Below are 19,535 nucleotides of genomic sequence, written 5' to 3'. Positions count from 1 at the left end.
TGGGTGGCTCCCGCTGGCTCTTTCCTTTTCCAGACCAAAGACACACCACCGATAAGCCCCCGAGCCCCTCAACGACATCTTCATAACCGGGATTGTGGCATGGGAGGAATTTGCGGCATTCAAGACTCTGTCGATACCTAGTCTGAGGATCTATCCGTCTTCACGACCAACTGCTTTCATCGCTTGCCCTTTCCATTCACCCCCAAGGGACTGACCAGACATACGGCAACGGCCATGTGTCGGTATCATCTCGAAATGCACGAATACAGCATTGTACCCTTGTGGTTGTGCGCCCAAGGAACCCATGTCCGATGACTTCGCCCATGGCTTGACTTGTCACGCTCGCAAAATCAAAGACACGCCAATCCAGTGGCCGCCGACGGCTTCACGCTCGCGCTTCACCCTTCTCGCTCCTCCTCTCACCCACTTTACGCACTTGGCGGGTCGCTCTGGAGTCCGCCCTCCACCCCAACTTTGCTGCCCGCCAATGTGCCTCCACGACAATCTTCCAGACGGGTTTAGCGTCCCGCCGGCCTGGGCAAGTCGCCTCTTTCAAAGTCACGTCGTTGCACAGCAAGTGATGGCCTGCCGCTGCCACTCCGTCACTCTGTCACTCCATCACCGCATAGTCATGCCCAGCGTACCAGCCCATACTCTTTTCTCTCGCAGTTGCGTTGTACTCGATCGCTGCTTCTCAACCAGTACTTGGGTGAACAATATCACACACCTGAGCTACCATTACTAGTAGCCTGGAATGGCCGCGACTGGACTGGGCTGGATCGGCTTGGTCTGACCATCCAAACGGAGCGCACACGCGCACACCTCAACACCAGCCGCCTTCACGATGGACGGACAAACGAAAAGGTTGGATGAATGGAGCCAGTCCCCGCCAACCAGCCCCAGCCCAGTGCTACTGCTCCAAGGCGGGCAGGGCAAACCAGCGTACAACGACAGCCTGACATATCGGGGCTCCGTGCTGACAAAATAGAGAGCCCTGCACAGTTTACTTTAATTCGAGGAAACGATGCCTGGTCATCATCACGCTGGTTTGCTCCGAAATCCCATGTCCTTTGGCTGCTGCAATACGTCAGAAGGATCCAGTACTGCAGACCGGATGAGTCCCCTAAATGGATCCTGGTACCGGCTTTAAACTTCACCTCGTCTCGCCATGACCGATTATTCTGGTACTTCTGATCGCCTCCTCGTCCGCAGCTACAACCACTCTGGTTGTTCTTGCGTCTTGAATATTGCATCACCTTATGGCATGGCACCGGAAACTTCAGCAACCTAGTTACCGCCGGCTGGCGGTTGGCGGCGTTGAGCATCAGTCCAAACACGGCCCAAAAGCATGATCCTCACATTCCACACAGCCGCCCAAGATCTGATCGCGCCGAAAAAGCTAATGGAAACAATGATCCGTAGCAAGATGCACAGTGAAGGAAAGACAACAAACGCTTCAGCATGGAGCCACGGAAATGGAAGCGTTTGACCTACTTATTCAGCCAGCCAGCACTGGCCGCCTTCTTTGGCTTGAAATCCCTATGGATACCGCTGCTTTTGATCTGATCCCACCGTCTCCTCTATGGCAACCCAACAGTGCACACTGGCAGCGCAATCACCGGCGAATCTCCAAGCACTTCTTAGTGTCCACATCCCTGCTTCCCGTCCAAAGGTGCGCCAATGGGGTTTTCGAGGAGCGACACCTTCTCTCCCTATCGACCAACCATGGGTGCAGTTTACAACGCGGTGGGGAGAGGAGGCAAAGGGTCGCAGCCATCGCGACGCTTGTGAGGAGGCTCGGAGGCAGTGAGGAATACCCGACTTGAGCGTAAAGAGGCGGGAGGCTTGTGAACGTCTTCTTCGAGGTTTATTGGGAGACCAGGTTATCAGCACAGAGAAGGGCAGGGCGGAGCGGAGAGAGGGAAATCTGTGCTGTCACCGGCCCCTCTCTCCGACCAACATCATGCCTGCACACGCAACTGCACCTCAAGAGTCAAGGCTCAGTGGTCACAGATTCGTCGATCTTTACCACACTGCAGAATTCCCAAATGGAAAATGTAAAGCTGAACTCGACATCCACGATCTAAGTCACACGTTTTTTTAATCGTTGCCACGACCAAAACTCGACAGCTTGGAGAGACTTTTGAGAGAAAACCGGCCCACCGTCGCAACGACCTCCGCGCGTGTCTTCGCGGTGTGCCTGTCCGGTACGTGGCGTAAAGTGCCTGCATGACTCCAGGATACTGAGCCCGTGGCAACCGAGACTAGACAAGCATAAGCCCAGAAGGGGTGCCTCGCCGCGAAACATTGGTGATGAGAGGCCCAGGACAATCGGCCTATATTTCCCCTCATTAAGATCATTCAACGTTTTGATGGGGGGTTGTCCGGCCGTCCTGTCAAGACAAGCGATGCTGGGTGATGGTTTGGGTGATGGTATAATCGTGCCAGCACGAGCAGAGAAGCATCTGCACCCGACCTGAATAGCAAGTTGGGACACTTCTCTCGGTCTCGACGCTCTCAAACCATGCATTATCCCAGGCAGAGCGTGCTGCTGCCACCTGCCACCACTGACGGCTAAAAAGTTTCAGTTCTTTGAACGCAAACATACCGTCGGGCCACTGAGCTTTCTTCTTCCTTCTTCCCAGAGCCTGTGAACCGTGCTTGCGTCGCAGGTACGCTCGTCTCCCCCCCTTTGCATGCACGTAATCGGGGGACGAAATGTCACCCGGGGGCTGCAGATGGCTTTCGGAGGGGGCTCGCGGAGAAACCATGAATAATAATCAAGAGGACAGCTTTGATAAAACCATGAAATCTCGCACTATCCTGAACATTCTGTCTCATCATAAAGTAGATGAGGAGGAGCTACACTGGAGAGATGTCGGATGACAAGCGCCGGGAACCTCATCGTCCGAGGCCAGGAAACAGACTGAGGAAACTAGGACACAACAGTTGTTGATATGCTGATTTTACCCCTACACTCAGCATAAGGGGATTTCCATGACTTCCATGATTCCCAGACCTCTCGCCCTTATCAAACTCACTACGAAGAAACAGTAGCAAAAGCTATCAGAAGTTTGACATGTGCCGCCCTCGATGGACTAGAATTAACGGGACCGAACTGTCTTGGTTTTGTCTACACGGAGCCTGAGCCAGCCTCGAGAAGATGGTAAGTAAGCAAACCCCGCTGATTCCGTCCGTCATCCCACCACCCCTCCTTCTTGGTTTCCCCGTTGGTGGCGATTCTAAGGCCAAGTGCGCACTTTGTCCCGTCCTCGAATTGTCGAGGTGGTGGTGTCGTCGTGCCTGTCGAGGCACACAAGCACATAAGCGGCTTGGTCCGTGATACGTTTGTTAAAGCAGGTGGTTTGGCTGCGGGCTTGTCGTCATGAATTGTGCAACGTTATTCTTGTCGTTTCCCAGAGGATTTGTTGTGGCGGGAACAATGTCGAGAGATGCGATGCTTTGCTCACAGTCATATACCGCCTCGCATACTATTCAAAATTTCCAAGCACGATTCTGTTCCACTAATTTTGGACAACACAGGAATATCACGAGGGGTTTTTTGCCGTGACGTATCTAAAGTTCTTTCTCTTAATCGCGGGATGATTTCTGCCCTACCTGGCTAACAAGCAAAGTCTCTACGCGTTCCCTCCCTGAATATGCTACGTATCCGTATAAACATCTAGCCCACGGCCATTGGATTACAGCTGATGGCCTAGCTTTCTGCGGTTTTCCACCACGGTTCAGAAAGATTTTGGAAGGGGGTGGTGGAATCACCGAAAAATAACCGTGGTGTTTTTTGCCAAGAATGACTTTGTAGCTGCGTGAAACGCTTTCAACGTCCGATCTGATACCGGGTTCTCTATCCCATATTACGCTCGTCTGGGGGAGTGGTTGGACGGAGACATTGCTCTCCTTTTTCTTTGAGTCTTTGCCCCCCCAGATTGACGGGTGCGATTGCGACAGACATGTCAGGGCAGGTAGACGGTATCATGGGGTAAGGTTAGGCAGGAAAAGCTGCTTCGGCAAGACTTGCCTTTGCCTGTATCGCGCAGACAACGAGAAACATCCGCGTTTCGTGACGTTCCCGTCTGCCCACCCGCTCATGCTTTTGAATTTCTTCCTGCGCTCAATGGGAATTTCGCTTTGGGATGCCTTTTGTATTCCAGCTTCCAGCTTCGGTATAGTAGCAAAATGGAAACAATGCAAGAGAGAGAGGGTATAGACAGATATCTAGATACCCCTGTTAAACACAACGAGACCGCCCTCGCCGCCGCGTCCGTGGAACTCGGGCTCGAGCTTGTCCGCGCTGATGCTCTGTCGCTGAGGGAATACGGCCAGGGCGAGCGGGAGGACGGCGTAGCTGGTCACGAGGATGAGGCCGAGGTTGACGGGCACGGTGAGGCGGGGCCGCTGCTTGAGCCACTGCTGGGCCTGCAGGCGGACGAGGACGAGAGGGGGGATGACCATGATGGGCGTGGAGTTGAAGACGCGGGAGCAGGCCGTCTCGCCGACGGCGATTTGGGCCGCCTTTTTGCTGCGGCCGAGGGATTGGGGTTGTTGGCTGGTGGCAGCGGCGGCGCCTTCGACAGCCTGTTGTTCCTTGGTCTCGGCGGCCTGCGTCTTCTCCGCGACGACGGGGAAGACGTCGATGCCCTTGCGCATCTCCTCGCCGCGCATGAGGAGGACGTTGAGGAAGCCGGCCGAGGCGACGGCGGCGAAGGGGACGAGGCGGGTGAGCGTCGTGCGGGTCGCGGGGGTGAGGTTCTTGAGCCGGGGCACGAGCTTGTTGAGGCCGACGGCTACACCGCAGGAGACGGAGACGGCCATTGCGTAGGACTCGCCGAGCTTGCGCCAGGATAAGGGGGAGGACTTGTTTGCGTTTGCCGAGTTGATGGCCACGTTGAGGGACTGGTTTACGACTTGCCATGCGATTGTGCCTGCTGTCTATTTGTAGAACTTGTGTTAGGACTGCCACTGTCCTTCCTTCCTCTTCTTCTCGGGGTTCAACTCACTCCGAGACCGGGCTGGAGTATGCCAGCTGTGACGATCAAGTTGGTCAGGACGAAGGCGGACATGCGGAAGGGGAGAAAGACGGGTTCGGCGGTGTCTACACGGGGTGAGGTGCGCGAGTGCGCCGCGTGTTAGTCACCGGGGTACCGGGGGAGAAGAAGAAGCAAACAAGCAACGAGCCCTTTGTCGCAAAGAGGCAGGGTAGTTTTTGTTCTTATGGGCTCGTCGCACCTGGGTGGAGGGTCGAGTCGACGACCTTTTTGGCCTGCCAGAGCTCGGGGGTCATTGTCGGGATCTTGCCCTGCTTGTAGTCGGTGAGGAGGGACTTTGCTTGCTCGAGACCGGTGCTGCCGACGAGGAGGGTGCTGTTGGTTGGGGAGACATGTTAGTAGATTGTCTTGGTTCTATGGTGGTAGAAGCATTGGTCGGGGTAGAGGAAGAAAGCTTGTGTGGTGGTGGTTGTGGTATTGGGACAAACGCGCGCAAGGAGTCACGATCGTGACGATGCGATGCGATGCGCGACTGAGAGTGGGGGTATGAACGTACCTTGGGTCGGTGAGGCCCAGGTTGTGCCGTACGCGGCCCATGTATGTGCTGAGATCATACTGCGAGGCGGGCAGCTCGCGGCTGCCGGGGAGGGAGGCCGACATATCGGGCGTGAAGTTCGAGGTGTGTTTTGGTGGTGAAGCAATTTGAGAAGCAACGGGGATCGTCGCGAAGCTTTCTTTGTCCGTCTCTCCCGCAATTGAGAGCTCTCCTCGGGGGTAAATATGTCCCAATAGGCACAAGTGAGGGGTAAATCGAATGCAATGCAATGCCACGCGACCAAAGAAGGCGGGAGCGGTGCCGAGGGACGCTGGTGGTACGGCGGTTTTGGGGGAGGGGAAGAAGGTGATTGCGGTGTGAGTGAGGGTTCTCGTGGGATTTGTATTGGGTTTGGTGGTTTTTTTGATAGCAGGGACGGATAGGATGGGCTATCGTCGGGTGAGCTCCCGAGATCGGTGGGATTTGGGGGAAAAGACAGGCACGACAGGTCCCCAGAGGCCCAGAGGTAGGTTATCCGAGAGAATTGATTGGCTGACGGAGCTTGGACCCTGAACTTCGTTGCAGCTGGCGGCGGGTGGACGCGGGCCCAGGCTGTCGCAGTAGGGCGTTGTTGTCACTGCAAGGCGTTGGATGGCCTGTCGATGACAGACCGACGGCTTCTGACGGTGCAGCCAATTGCTGACGGTACAACTCGGTGGAATAGACGGACGATGAAGAAGTAGAAGTGATGAGGATCAAAAAATATTGTTTTTTTTAGTCTTCACGAAAGTGACTGCCCATGCCGGAAGCAGTCTACAAAAAGAAAGCAAAAAGAGCAACAGGAACACAGGTGTGCGAACCGATGAAAAAGTCAAAAGATCAGACCGACCTACGTAGGGATCGAACCTACAATCTTCACAGAGAGACTAAGGAGCCGAAATGTGACGCGATGCCATTTCGCCAGCAGGCCTGGTTGGGAAAATGGGGAAATTTGGCGATCTATGTAGGGCGGTCAGTAAGGTGGTCAGTGCGTCGTCGAGTGATGGCGGGGAAACTTGCCACTGCGGGGAAGTGTCGAACTCGCCTGGGTTACGACTTGTAACTCGTGAGTGCCTTCTCCGTCCCGTCTTCGGCCTGAAGCGGCCGGGCGGCGTGCCGATGCAAGGTCGGGACGGTTTGTCGTGCGGGGGGTCGTTGAGGGTCGCGCATTTCTTTACGTTTTCTGCTCTTGAAGAGTTAGGCCACTCCAATCTCAAGTCTGGTTCCAGTTCTCAAAAAGGCTCAGTCAGGTCCCATGTTGATTCTGTCAGCTGAGCAACAGTTTCCTGTTCCTTTCTTCCCTCTTTACGGTCGTGCTTATCTAGTCTCAAGAAGAGAAGACATTGTAGCAACGTTGGTAACGTGATAAGTGGGGGAGTCCATATCTCAAATCGTCTAGATGTACCACCTGGAAACGTATTGTTTGTTGTGTCCACGGAGAACTCTCTCACATATCGGTGGAGCTCGCATCAGACACCAGGATCAAGTAGGCCACGAAGGAAATCAAGCATGCAGTATCACAAGCAGGAAGCTGAAAGGAAGTATCAAATTGTTGGCGCGGCGAATCAAACACTTACAACTACTCATAATTTTGAGCATCCAGATAACTGAGGATTCCCCTGCTCCGATTAAACATTGGATCCTAACGATGCAGTCTGGTTTACAGCCAGATCGGCCATTACTTGAACTATGAGTAATATAGTACGAACGCCAATATGTTCATCAAAGGCTTTGGGTCTCGAAATCATCTCTCTCAAGTGTACACCGAAAGGCTTGATACTGTCATATGATACTCGAACTCACAGCCCGAGGTCAAGGACTGAAGCTCTGGGTATTAAGTGTTAATCATTGTGTTATCTCACACATCATATCATCACAGACACCTCATTACAACGTGGTCCGAACCTGGCGACACTTGCTCCCGTGCTCCCCAATAATCTCCGCGGCCTGGAGGGCCATGGCGTACATGGCCACCTGTAGGTTAGCCGAGATGGAAACCGGAAAGATGGAGGAGTCGGCGACGAAAAGCCCGTCAACGCCCTTGACGCTGAGGTCCGTGTTGACAACCTTGCCCATGGACGCCGTTCCGCTGGGATGGAAGCATGATCTGGATCCAACTATCAGTCCCGACTTTCTAGCAAATTGTGATAGGAACTCTTTCGGGGGAGAAGGAACTTACCCTGCAACCTGACGGGCGCGCGTGGCGAACGCCTCGTCAGGGGAATCCACCGTCAGAGGCGTGTCAGCCGTGAGCTCGCCGTCAAGGATCTCACGACCGACGGGCGTCAGATCGCTCCCGAGAAGCTGGGTATCAAACTTGAGAGCTTCCCGCACGGCGTACCTGTCCACCGCCGTGCTGAGATAGTTCGGGTCGATGACGGGCGGGTCACTGACGTTGGCCGACGAGATGCCTACCGAGCCCCTCGAGGTATCGATCAGCACGATGGACAGCATGAGAACAGCAGAACCATCGGTCGAGGCGCCGTTGTACTGCAGCGTGTGGGAGACGTGCGCGCGATCCTGGCGGAGGAGAGGATGCTCCGGGCCCGGCGCAACGCCCTCGTCCTCGGCGATGGCCGCCGCCAGGCCTTCCTTAGGCAGGGTGACTGTGGCGAGGAAGTCGATCTTGTTGCCGAGGCCGTACTGGGGTTCTTTGAAGAGCGGGTTGTCCGACTCGTAGGCCCAGCCCTCGGAGGGGTTCTTGACCTTCCACGCCGTGGGCATGAGGATGTGGTCGTGCATGTTCTTGCCGACCTCGGGCTGGTCGAGCTTCACCTCGATGCCGTGCTCCGTTAGGACGTTGGCGGGACCGATGCCCGAGAGCATGAGGAGTTGCGGGGTGCGGTAAGCGCCGGCTGAGAGGATCGTCTTGCGGCTATGGTACTCTGTTCCGTTTTGCAGGCGGATGCCCTTGGCTGTGACGGCGGTGCTATTGGGGCTCTTGGACACGAGGATGTTCTCGACCATTGTGTTGGTGATGACGGTGACGCCGTCCAGATGGAAGGCTTCCGAGGAGAGCTGTCTGCGCCCTTGGTTGCGGTTCTCCTGGAGGTCTCCGTAGCCTATGGGGTTCCCGGCGTTCGCGTCGAGCTGGGGCAGCGCCGAGATACCGAGGGCTTCGAGGGACTCGGCCAGCTTCTCTCGCATGGGGAAGTGCCGGTTCATGGGCGTGACGCCCTGGATGATCATGGAACCGTTCTCTCCGTGCTGGGAGGGGTTGATGCTGGCGTCGAAGAACTTCTCCGTCAGCTTCATGTAGGGAAGCTGGCCCTCGTAGCTCCATCGATCGTCGCCGACCTCTTCGGCCCAGAGGTCATAATCGACAGTATGACCACGGACCCAGGCAGCTAAGATGAGCCATGGTTAATGAAATGTGTTGGAGAGTGGGTGTTAGTCATCATTTACCTCCATTGATGGCCGTTCCTCCACCGAGGGCCTTGCCAGCGGGCGCAGCAATTAATCTATTGTCTACGTTGGCTTGCGGAACCGACGTATAAGCCCAGTCAATGTCGCTTCCGGCACCAGTACTGGTGTTTGGGTACGCGATAGACTCGAGACCATTGACATTGGGCCCAGCTTCAACCAGCAGTATCTTCAAGGTCGGATCTTTGTGGAGGAGCCTGTTGGATATGACGGAGCCGGCAAGGCCGCCGCCGACAACGATGAAATCCCACAATGACATGGCTTAGACAGAAAGCTGAGTGCCTAAAAGAATGACTGGCTGACTTGAGTGACAAGTTGGCAGGGAGCTGCGAAGACAAGAATTGACAGAGCCGTGGTTACTCCTTATACGAGGCAGGATCTCATTACACCTCCGGCGATAACATTGATACCTTCTCTTTAGTCCGACGGAATGCAGTTCGGGCCCGTTGACAGCCCGTCTTGCGGTTTGTTGTCGCGCCACATGCCAGGTATTATCGAATCTAGAGCTTCGGATGCAAGGACCCCAGTCGAGGGTGCGTAGACGCTTTAGACAACCAACAGACCGTCTGGGGTCTGAAGGAGGCAAACATCCACGTTGTGGACGGTCGTTGGAACATAGTTGCATCAAAACACGCACTAATGGCCCCGGAAGAGGAGCGCTCATCGGCTCGATGCAGACTTAGATGAAGGACCCGCACTCCGGGGCTGTTCCGGCCTTTTGCGGACCCGGACGAAGTTCCCAAAAGATCATGGTCCTATCCCGGGTATCGGACAGTCTTATAACCCAATCGACCGAGCTGAGATCGCAAACCCCTGGAGACTGAGCGGCATCCCGCTCGCTGTGCCGCGTCTTCGCATCAACTTGGCACGCCGCACAGCCTTTGCAGACTTTTCTCAGCAGCATGAGAAATTCCCGGGCGTGATGCACAATGTAATAACAGACTTAAGTCGTTTGAGGGTTACACTGCTAGATGACTATGGCCACGCGGCAACATCACAGAAAATCGATATATTGTGGACTTGAGAAACATATTTCACTCAAGAGATATACTCGCACAGCTACGGACGTGTCTCTCCCGCATCAAGTAACGCGGACTCTGCCAACCGATGGACATATCCAAGTCCCACAGAATCCTGCGTGATAATCCACCAACCTGGTTCTTTGATGCCTGTAGCAACCAACAACCAACGACATGCAGCATGGGTAAAGCAAACAAACCTCCAACACGATAATCACAAATTACATGATCTTTTGACAAGGGTTATCACCAGATTTTGCAGCTCGTTTGCGCTATGCGGACCAATCGAATGGCGATGGTTGCATGCTTTCCATCGGGAAACAGGAAGACCCGATATATCTCATGCAAATGAGGCCATATGCTCACATTTCCAGAAGCCAGGTATCTCGATTTCGCCGACGGCGCAAGATATGAGCATCGGAAGTACATGCGACATGCAGCAGCTTGCACTTGAAGAAAACCGCTGCAGATGTGGCAGCGGATCAAAACTCCTTGAGATGTGTAGGAGAAGCTTGTCGCATTCACTCGCAGGTATTTCCGTTTTGGAGCATCGCTCGTGTTGTTGCAGGGGCTCAGAATCAAGGCCACTTGGAAAGTTGGGATACCTCTCCCCGGCTATCCTTGACTTTACCACACACCTTTGTTCGTCCAGGTTTGAAAGATGGCTGTTCCTAACAGATTTCCATCCTCTCCAGCCTACAAGTCCAGCTTCAAGTGCCTTTGAGGCCAGACTTTCCACATCTTGCTGTTTCCTCTCATCTTCCTCTCTTTGCCGTCAGCCATGGAGAGCCCAAATACCCTCAGAGTTCGTCAGGCTGGTGGCACAACACCGGCTCCAGCCATCACCCATGACAAGTTTCCACCTCTCACGTCGTCGGGGGCCGCTCTCGTTGCCACGGCGTCGGTGATGCTCTCCTTGACCACATGCTGGACCATCTTCCGCGTCTGGGCTCGGAAGATCACGAAGGTTCCCTACTTGACCGAAGACTATCTTTACTTCACAGCTCAGGTACTTATGAGGCACGTTGAGACAGTCCTTCAGCACTAACTAGTGTTGAGTTGCTATTCTATGGTGCGGCAGCATGCTTCATTCTAGGTATGTAGGGATTCCCTGCAACGCTCAAGTAGGCGATGAGAGCGCGGAAACTGACTTTGATGTTACGAACCGAAGCTGTAGTAGTAGGTGGCGCAGGCCATGATGTATGGAATCTCAGCGATGAGCACAAGTACCACTACTTTCGAATATCGCTCGCCACACAAGTCCTCTACGCCGCGGCCTTGGGCTTCGTCAAGCTCAGCATCACTTGGATGCTCCAACGCATATTCTTTGGCCACTCGACGAATTTCAGGCTCTTCGCCTGGATCGCCATGGCTCTGTCAGTATGCTGGGCTTTGTATACGGCTCTGATAGGATTTCTCATCTGCCAGCCTGTACAGATGGCGTGGGATCCGAGCGTGCGAGGAATCTGCGGCAACCATACCACGGCGTATTCTGCGGTAGCGATCTTTGACATCATCACTGATATCATTATTGTCGGGCTCCCGATCAAGTTTGTTGCCCAGCTGCAGGTTCGGAGAGCTCACAAGATTGCCCTGTATGGAGTATTCTGCGCCGGTTTCATGTAAGTCATCTGTCGGCAGTTCCCTTTCTTCACGGTGATCAGCAAACAACACAAATTGGCTGGCAAATCCCTTTGTAAATGATGAATGCAAGCTGATCATCTTATCACACTCGATAGAACGGTTGTCTTCTCCTGTGTGCGACTCTACTATGCTTACAACATCGACTTCATCAACGTCACCAAAGGCTTCGCCATAGCCAGCGTCAGCGGTGTCTTGCAAGCCGGTATCGCTGTCATTGTGGCATCCAGCCCAATGCTCCGTCCCGTCTTCGATCGTACGGTAGGCCGAGTGCTGGGTCTCAGCCTACAAAGTCAACGACGCGGCAACGGCGCGACTTCGAATGCGACTGACGGCAATACCACTGGGAATAGTGCGGCTGGGCTACAGAATAAACACAGCGCTCGATCCGACGGCTTCAAGCAGATGTCGGAAAGCGAAGAGCATCTGGCGTGGGAGTTGAGGCACATGAAGTCCGCAGCAGGTCGAGATAGCTACAATATGGGGACCACCACAACTCAGGTCAATGCGGAAAGGAGCTCGGATGACAGTACGGGTGAAGAGCGAGAAGTTATGGATGGCCCGCAGACTGGGAGAATCATGGTCACCAAAACAACCGTAGTCAGTCGCTAGGTTGAGACGTAAACATGCTCGCATTGTCGATAGGGATGAGCGTCTATTGTCCAGTGGAGGCGCATCGAGCAACTAGAGACCTGAAAGAGGAAAGTGAAGTCGCATAACGAATTGCATCTGTTCAGAATTTCGTGTACCTCCTTAGTCTCTTGCTGTCGACTTGACAACCACTTCCGACTTCACCCAGACGTGTATATTTTGCTTCCCCGCCTTTCCCTCTTCACTGGAATACCTTTCGATGTCCACGTTCCGCCCCTGGCCGTAACGATCATCCGGACCCAGTATTGAATCCACGCTCTCGTTGTCGCCGAAGCCCTTTCCACCAGACCTCGTCCCGCTTCCGAATCGTCCCTCGCCGCTTCGACCCGCGAGGCTTCCCAAGTCCAAGTCTGGCGTCTTCAACCCGACTCTGACAGTGTAGTCGGTGCCGCCGATCGTCTTCAAACCGAACCCCAAGTTGGATCCGGTCATGTCTCTAGTGTATGGTCCAGGCCTACTGCCGTTTCGGGATGACCACTTGCTGAGCCAACCCTTGAAGAGGGGGCGGCACACGGGGATTCCAATGCAGACGAGAGTTACTGCCAGTTCTGCCGCATGCCATATTATCAAGGCAACCGTGTCCTCTGTTGGGTGTTCATGTCAACGATGAGTTCATGCAATGATACATGGTGTTGACCACAGGAAATACAGGTCTGAGATCTATGGAAGAGTGACTTACTGGTGAAGTTCACACTACTCAGATTTTTGAGCTGCAAAGCTCTCAGAATCCCGCATGCGCCAGCACTATCATGGCTGTTAACTTCACGTCACTCAAGCATGCCGATGTCGAAGGTGCATGCCTTCAATAGCGCGGGCAGAACTCACATGACGCCCAAACTCATGCTCAGATTGATGAGCAACTTCTCTCTCTTCGGCATCTGAACGTTCCACAGTAGTGCCCACGGCGTAATGGCATACCAAAAGTCGACGACGACGCTCCAAGCCCCCGCAACCGTTGATATGGGACCGGGGTCGATAGGGCAGCTTCCGTCGGGGATCAGCCGGTCCCACAGGAAGTTGATCGGCGTACAGGAGAACCAGAAGACGAGAAGAGAGGCCAAGGCGATGAGGAATAGAATGACGACGGGGGCGATGACGAGGATCTGGTGCAGCCGAGTGTTCACAAGGCGGAGGAGGAACAGTGCTAGAGAGGCTTTGGAGACGACGATGGCTGATACGAGGATTGTGCTGCCGATTGCCTCGTGCAAGATCGCTTTTGGCACGTTTTCCATCTCAAGTTCTAGGATATTCCTGCCAAAGCCGTAGAAGGAGGAAATTGTGAGCATGACATCGTAGGCGACGAAGAGGAACTGAGTATGAAAGTGTCAGTCAAGGTCTGCGATACAATTGTGTTTGATTGTCTGTAAACCAGGGCACTCACGAAAGCGAGGTTGAAGAAGTGGTCGTCCACGCCGTAGGCTTGAAGGATGACAAGACGAGTATACAATCGCAGCAGCACGAAGAAAAAAGCAAGACCCGTCAAGCCCCAAAGAACGGCCAGCGCCATGGGCGCATCGCCGCCTGGTCCTATCATGATTTTCGGATCCGTCTTGCGTCGATCTTGCAATCGAGACAAACGTGGAAAGACAAAAAAGACGACAAACACGGGATCCAGGCGGGATCCGGTTTGGGGCACCCGACAATTAAAGGTTCCGATTCATCTCCCTAAATCTTGTTCTCCTCCACGAGTCAATTTTAACGGGGACCAGCGATTGGTGGTAGCGAATCTGGAGAGGTCGCAAGGAGGGTCGGAGTCTTTGAGGTCCTGGCTTGAAGGATTCGGAACTTGGCAGTTGAATGGGCCTCATCTTTTCGAGTCCCGGCGAGGCCCCTGGGCGAGACGACTTGACAGGTCGATCATTGACCGAAACAAGACATCGGGAGGCTTATTGTGGATGGATTCTGCGGCGTACCCATGGCTTAGTTCAAACGAAGGGCAGAGGAGATCGTCACTATCCACAAGGGGGCCATAACAGCTAGGTCCACAGCCACGTCAAAGCACGCACGCGGTAACTGGGTTTTGTCCAACAGGAGTTCTCGTAAAGGCGCGCTAGAACCATAATTGTTCCAACGGCCATCAACGATTTCTCCACCCATCGCGATTTCGTCAACGTTTCCGCTGGCCACGCGAGGAAAGGGGAGTTAGAGACCCATCAACTTACGACTGATGCGAACGTGCAGCTAAACATAGGACCGGTCGGCATGTCATCACAGTGTACGGACGAAGAACGCTGAGACTCGGACTGTGGACCGCAACTCGTGGTCAGGTTACACCGCAAATGCTGGGCTTTCAGGGGCAGTCCAGGCATGAGGTCTGCTGGCCCCCATCATGATCCGGAGCCAGGAACAGTTGTGTCGAATGTTGCATCGTCTGAACTCGCGTAAGCATAACAAGGATGACTATGAGCTACTGGTTGTTAGTGCATCTTGGTCAGGCTTCCTAATTCTCCGAACACAGCATTTGCAAATGCCGATGGAAAGCATCGAGCTAGTGTAGAACGAAGCCAACCATCAGAAATAAGTAGTATCACCATTGTTCGAGACCATCTCTAGAGCAAAGTCTGAATAGACCGTAAGAGATGGTTGCCTCAAATCATGTCTTTAGTCTCCCACACACCCGGAGCTGGAAGCCCTATTCGGCCGCGCTGCTCCGAAAGCGACGTGCCTAGTCGGTGTGACCCGTAGCCGCCACTGTCAACCACTCAAGTTGTTGCCTACCAGACCGAGATGCGACTGGGAGGCGATCCGGTTTGCGACGAGGAGGTCCGAGAGCGAGTCTACGGCCCGCTGCCGTGTTTCCTCGGACCCCACAGACTGGTGAATGTTCCTGAATTTCTGCCCTTTTCCCCGGCCTTATCCATGTAAATGTTGTCGAAGGGCATCATTTTTTCGGATGGCAAGTACTTTATCTACAACCGACATGCTATAGGCACAGGTGCTTTATGACCTCTCAAAGGCCTTTTGTTAGTGCTGATTCGAAGGGTAGCATGATACTCGCATATCACTACGTATATCACAGCAATTGCCGAAGGGTGCATTGCAATCTCCGCAGCGAAGATATGGTGTACCGCATTTGAACCCCAGCCTACCCAATCCTTCAGCAGTATTCGCTAATTGCATGGACGGAGCCAGGATCCTCATCCAAGACAACACCCATGCATCCTGTCGCAGTCACCTGTCTCTCATAACAATGCTGCTCCTGCCGAGCACGCACGTGGCACATCTCCTTCTTTCTATTATCAATGTGATCTCGGTACAAATGGACTTCTGTGGTTTACTGATCGGGAGGCAAGACTATATGCGCTGGGCCGTAGTATTGATACGCGTGAATGCATTGCCTGAGGCATACGACGAGCCACACCGTGAGGATCAAGCCTTTTCATATTTCCAATCCCGAGCTACTAATATCCGCCTGTCGCTAAAACAGTGTTGAAATTGACGACCACAAAATGACGGTACTTCATCGTCACGAAAGTGCAATCTTTCCTAGAGCATTTGCCGAGTCTTCTTATGGCTCTAGAAAGTTGCGCGTCCTTCCACTAGACTTGCTGAAACTCGATGTTGACCTTATTTACCCCCTTTGAGGTGTCGACAATTTCTGCCCATGCCGTGGTTGAAAGATGCATGGTAGCATCAGCTGACTTTTTGCCGACGGGGTTGTTGGAAAAGTCGACTACTTTGACCTGAATCGTACTCGATTTGCAGGCGCGCGGAAGCGAACTGATACACCGCACTAGATACTGCCTTCCACATGCCGCCCCATTGTCCCAAAGTCCGTCACCAACAGAAACGAATAAGTTGCTGGAAGGGAATTGATCCTGGCTGTTGCCGTTACATCTGGTTGGTAAATAGGGTACGGACCAAGAACCAGCAGTGCCGACATCAGCGCTGGCAAGTGGAGCTAAGATGCTGAGCAACAATGAAAATCTCATATTGCTATGGAAAGATGTTGTGAGTACCAGTGTACGAGATAGGGCGCAGGAACTCTTACAAAGAGCAAAGGGCCTGTTCCACAGAACAGTTTTGATCTCGACAGTATTCTGTAGTCTGTAGTTTGGCAATGAACTAAGGTGGTGAGCCAGTATTTATGGTTGGATCTCCTCCGTGGCTGTGAAATATCTTCCCAGGGACTTACTTTACCTTTTCCATCATTTCTCTGTACGGAGTAGTTGCGCCGTCCAACTAATCAAGCCATGCGGGTTACTCACACTGTTACGGAGTAATCCAAGATTAAATGTTGACACATCAATCGAAATAGATGCCCATACCAAACATTAAAAACGAAATTGTAATTTGAATAAGTTACCCAAAAAAGTTTATTTCCTGCCGGTGAGAGGAATTGCCTAAGGTGTCATGGAAAGGCGAATTTACGGTAAACATGAACCCGAGTTAATTTAAGCAGTTTACTTCTTTTGACGAAGCAAGGTATTACTACCAGTTGAAAGAACCTTGTTGCGGGCAAGGTAGACAATTATGGTCATGGGTCTTGAATCGCGTCAAAACTATGATAACATGCCAAACTTGTTGCCGAGTCGCGACATAGAGACACCGTAATAATTGAAACGAGCTAAAGCCCGAAGTTCGTAGATGAGAATGGAGCCATGGACAGACATCATGTTGTTCAAAACACACTTCGGATTCGTGAAGCCAAATATATAGGTTTATCAATCTACCTTACTTTAGTCACTAAGTATTGTTATGTAGCCAACGAGATCGTTGCGAAGCTCATGGCATGAAGCTAAACGACAAATAGCCCTCTCAAACTACTTTAGGTCTTTAATAGCTCAGTAATAGGTTCTGCTGATTGCACCTTGAAATTCGTGGGCCCGGTTCTCAGTGGCTTAGTAGCCCCAGTGATTAGACTCAAGCCAACCTGAACCCCCTGAACAAGAACATTGCGCAAGCTATCGCAATGAATGCAACAAGCAACTTCAAGAACATTAAAATTGGGTTTGTGCATCGGTGTGAGAGTTGACCCAAGCACCTGGACCGGGGCTCAGGAGACACACGCTCAGAAAATGCCAAGCCGCTCTCCAGCATTGCCATTTTCCTCTCCATACCCATCCGATACTCTTCATCAGCCGCCCTGTCAGCCTCCAAAGTCGACTGACTGCTCGTGTCTGGCGATCCGAACCTCTCATCGACTTGAGGGTTGCTGAGTGTGGCATTCGAGTCCAGCACAAACACTTCGTTGGCAAAGAAGTCGCGCACTCCATCCTCCCACTTTGCCTTTTGCGCATAATAGTTGATCAACTTGATGGACTTGTCGATGGCGTCTCGGGCGCCAATGATGTGGTTAAAGGAGTCGAGGTCCCTAGGGCTTCGGGGTTGCTTGGACTCATCATAGTGCGCATGACGCTTGGATTGGCCAGAATAGGTGTGGAAGGTGATGATGGGCCCTAGTCTGGCAAACTTGCCGGGCTTGAACCTGAAGAAGCCTGTGACGGGTAAGTCAGCGCGAGATATCGGCATATGGCTCGTGGGGATCTCACCTTCGCTATCTCTGCCATCCAGATCTCCTGGGTTGGACAGGCGACGCAGCGTGTGCCCTACCGCGTACGAATCTTGAACCATGTGTAGACAGTGCCCAAAGGCGCGCTTGGAGATGTTCGCCTTCCGGTAAGAAGGCGTTCTGCCCAAGAACAGCTGTCTCAGGCTTGCGTCTCCAGAGGGATCAGAGTAACTGGAGAAACGGGTCGGGAATCGGCCAGCAAGGCTGTCAGTCTCCTTCACATCCTGAACACCGATCGCGAGCTTGTAGATGATTTCCAACCAAGAAAGCATGTTTGCCTTGGTGTCGTGCGGATCTTCGTTCGACTGGGCGGCCATTGCGTGGAAGAATTGCAAGTCTCCAAAGTGACTCCTCTGTGTGAGACTGCTGGGAGAGCCGGCGTAGAAGTCTCCTAGAAACTTTTCACCCAGTGCCAGCTCGCTGTTGCTCTCTCTAGAGTCTTCGAATAACAGACATAGCGGGTCATCGTTCCAAAGGAGACCACGCATGTACTCCCATTGGGTGGCGTCGAGATTGTTGTACTCGGTTCCCTTAGGAAAGCGCATCCTGGATGCGATGAAGGCGGCGATGGCAATGTCTTCATGAACTGGGTCTCGAATCTTGATGCCAAGTGGGCCATTGAAACCAATTTCGAAGGCTGCGTGAACGTCACTGTTGGTCTCGTCGGATGAGTTGGCGTCATCAAACATTTCGTTTGCCGAATTCTCGGCCAAGTAGACCTCAACATGGCCTGAAAAGTTTGTTAACAATGAGAGAGACGTCGCGGACCCGGAGACTGAAGTAATACCTGTAAAGGGGTGGCCGGTAAGGTTGTAGTCCAGCACTTGGCAAGATACCAACTTGGGATTGCTCGACTTCGTCCGCAGATAGTTGTCGTTCCATCTGCCATAAGGATCACAGAACTCTACTTTGAATGAGAGGGCATTATCAGGATCAGAAGGGTGGTACAGCTCGTACACGACCTCTCCCTGGCTGCCCGAGAATCCTACATTGCATTATCAGCTCTCAATCATTGCCTGTAGCCAGAATAAAGTCTTGTTACATACCAAAGCTGTCGTTCAGTTGAATCAAGGCTTCAGCTCCGGCTTTGATTGTGTTTGGAGGGCATCCCTTGGCCCAAGAACCTAGAATGGCTTTCGATCGGTCAAGTGCAAAATCGACTTTGGTTTTGTTGTAAATGTAAATAAACGACTCATAGCCGCTGGCTGGCGTGAAGATGGGCTCTTGCTGATCGGCCATTGTTGAGAATAAGTGATGCCAGGACTGTATTGACAAGGAGCTTATTAGATATATCTCGTAAGAGGACTTCCCTTTGATTTTATATTCATTCTCTAGACGAGGTACGATCAGGGAGTAGAAGCTACAGATATGTCTTGTGATCGCGTCGCAGTCCTCAAACGCCGCCGAATTACCGTTTTCACCTTCCATGCTGACGATGGACCACGGTCTAGGACCTCGAAGTTGAGCTGAACGTCAGCTTGTTCCCTATTTGGGATTCGATGGTTCCCACAATGATAATCAGATCTCGGCCGTGGACCAGTGCAGTGACACCATTCGACCGAGAAGCAGCTAAAGTGTGTAAACGCCGGCAAGATTGTGCTAGTGACAGATACCGATTGTGGGCGTGGCGATTACCTGCGCTCCTATTCGAGCGGCCGAGGCTCAACTTGTCCATCTTTAGCAGAGCTGAGCAAACCCAATTTGGATATTTC

The 19,535-nt window shown here is 52.9% G+C and overlaps 5 protein-coding genes across 5 annotated transcripts; 1 reads left to right on the top strand and 4 right to left on the bottom strand.

Moving 5' to 3' along the window:
* Positions 1–3,596: 3,596 nt before the first annotated feature.
* On the bottom strand, positions 3,597–5,971 carry HER10_EVM0008704 (tricarboxylate carrier). Its single transcript, XM_035478216.1, has 4 exons — positions 5,560–5,971; positions 5,245–5,378; positions 5,016–5,110; positions 3,597–4,947 (listed from the first exon to the last, which is right to left on the bottom strand). Exons 1-4 carry the CDS (start codon positions 5,661–5,663, stop codon positions 4,234–4,236), a joined length of 1,047 nt encoding a protein of 348 aa, XP_035336325.1. The 5' UTR covers positions 5,664–5,971; the 3' UTR covers positions 3,597–4,233.
* Positions 5,972–7,464: 1,493 nt separating this feature from the next.
* HER10_EVM0002952 (GMC oxidoreductase) lies at positions 7,465–9,308 on the bottom strand (the record flags this gene model as incomplete). The annotated part of the gene is made up of 3 exons (XM_035472643.1): positions 8,983–9,308; positions 7,757–8,924; positions 7,465–7,684 (listed from the first exon to the last, which is right to left on the bottom strand). The coding sequence occupies exons 1-3, from the start codon at positions 9,257–9,259 to the stop codon at positions 7,465–7,467; spliced, it is 1,665 nt and encodes a 554-aa protein (XP_035335795.1). The 5' UTR covers positions 9,260–9,308.
* A 1,492-nt stretch (positions 9,309–10,800) lies between these two features.
* Positions 10,801–12,272, top strand: HER10_EVM0010718 (uncharacterized protein; the record flags this gene model as incomplete). Its single annotated transcript, XM_035480170.1, has 4 exons — positions 10,801–11,028; positions 11,079–11,115; positions 11,191–11,641; positions 11,759–12,272. 4 exons carry the CDS (start codon positions 10,801–10,803, stop codon positions 12,270–12,272), a joined length of 1,230 nt encoding a protein of 409 aa, XP_035336506.1.
* Positions 12,273–12,413: 141 nt separating this feature from the next.
* HER10_EVM0009679 (uncharacterized protein) lies at positions 12,414–13,876 on the bottom strand (the record flags this gene model as incomplete). The annotated part of the gene is made up of 5 exons (XM_035479159.1): positions 13,693–13,876; positions 13,137–13,621; positions 12,991–13,055; positions 12,843–12,895; positions 12,414–12,803 (listed from the first exon to the last, which is right to left on the bottom strand). The coding sequence occupies exons 1-5, from the start codon at positions 13,843–13,845 to the stop codon at positions 12,414–12,416; spliced, it is 1,146 nt and encodes a 381-aa protein (XP_035336416.1). The 5' UTR covers positions 13,846–13,876.
* Positions 13,877–17,174: 3,298 nt separating this feature from the next.
* Positions 17,175–19,062, bottom strand: HER10_EVM0011444 (uncharacterized protein; the record flags this gene model as incomplete). The annotated part of the gene is made up of 4 exons (XM_035480877.1): positions 17,175–17,749; positions 17,804–18,553; positions 18,611–18,808; positions 18,870–19,062. 4 exons carry the CDS (start codon positions 19,060–19,062, stop codon positions 17,175–17,177), a joined length of 1,716 nt encoding a protein of 571 aa, XP_035336580.1.
* Positions 19,063–19,535: the final 473 nt, after the last annotated feature.

This window comes from Colletotrichum scovillei (assembly GCF_011075155.1).
Source record: "Colletotrichum scovillei strain TJNH1 chromosome Unknown Contig00003, whole genome shotgun sequence".
In the NCBI taxonomy this organism is placed as follows: Eukaryota; Fungi; Ascomycota; class Sordariomycetes; order Glomerellales; family Glomerellaceae; genus Colletotrichum; species Colletotrichum scovillei.
The sequence above is the reverse complement of the archived record's forward strand: the minus strand, read 5'-3'. Positions and strand labels throughout refer to the sequence as shown.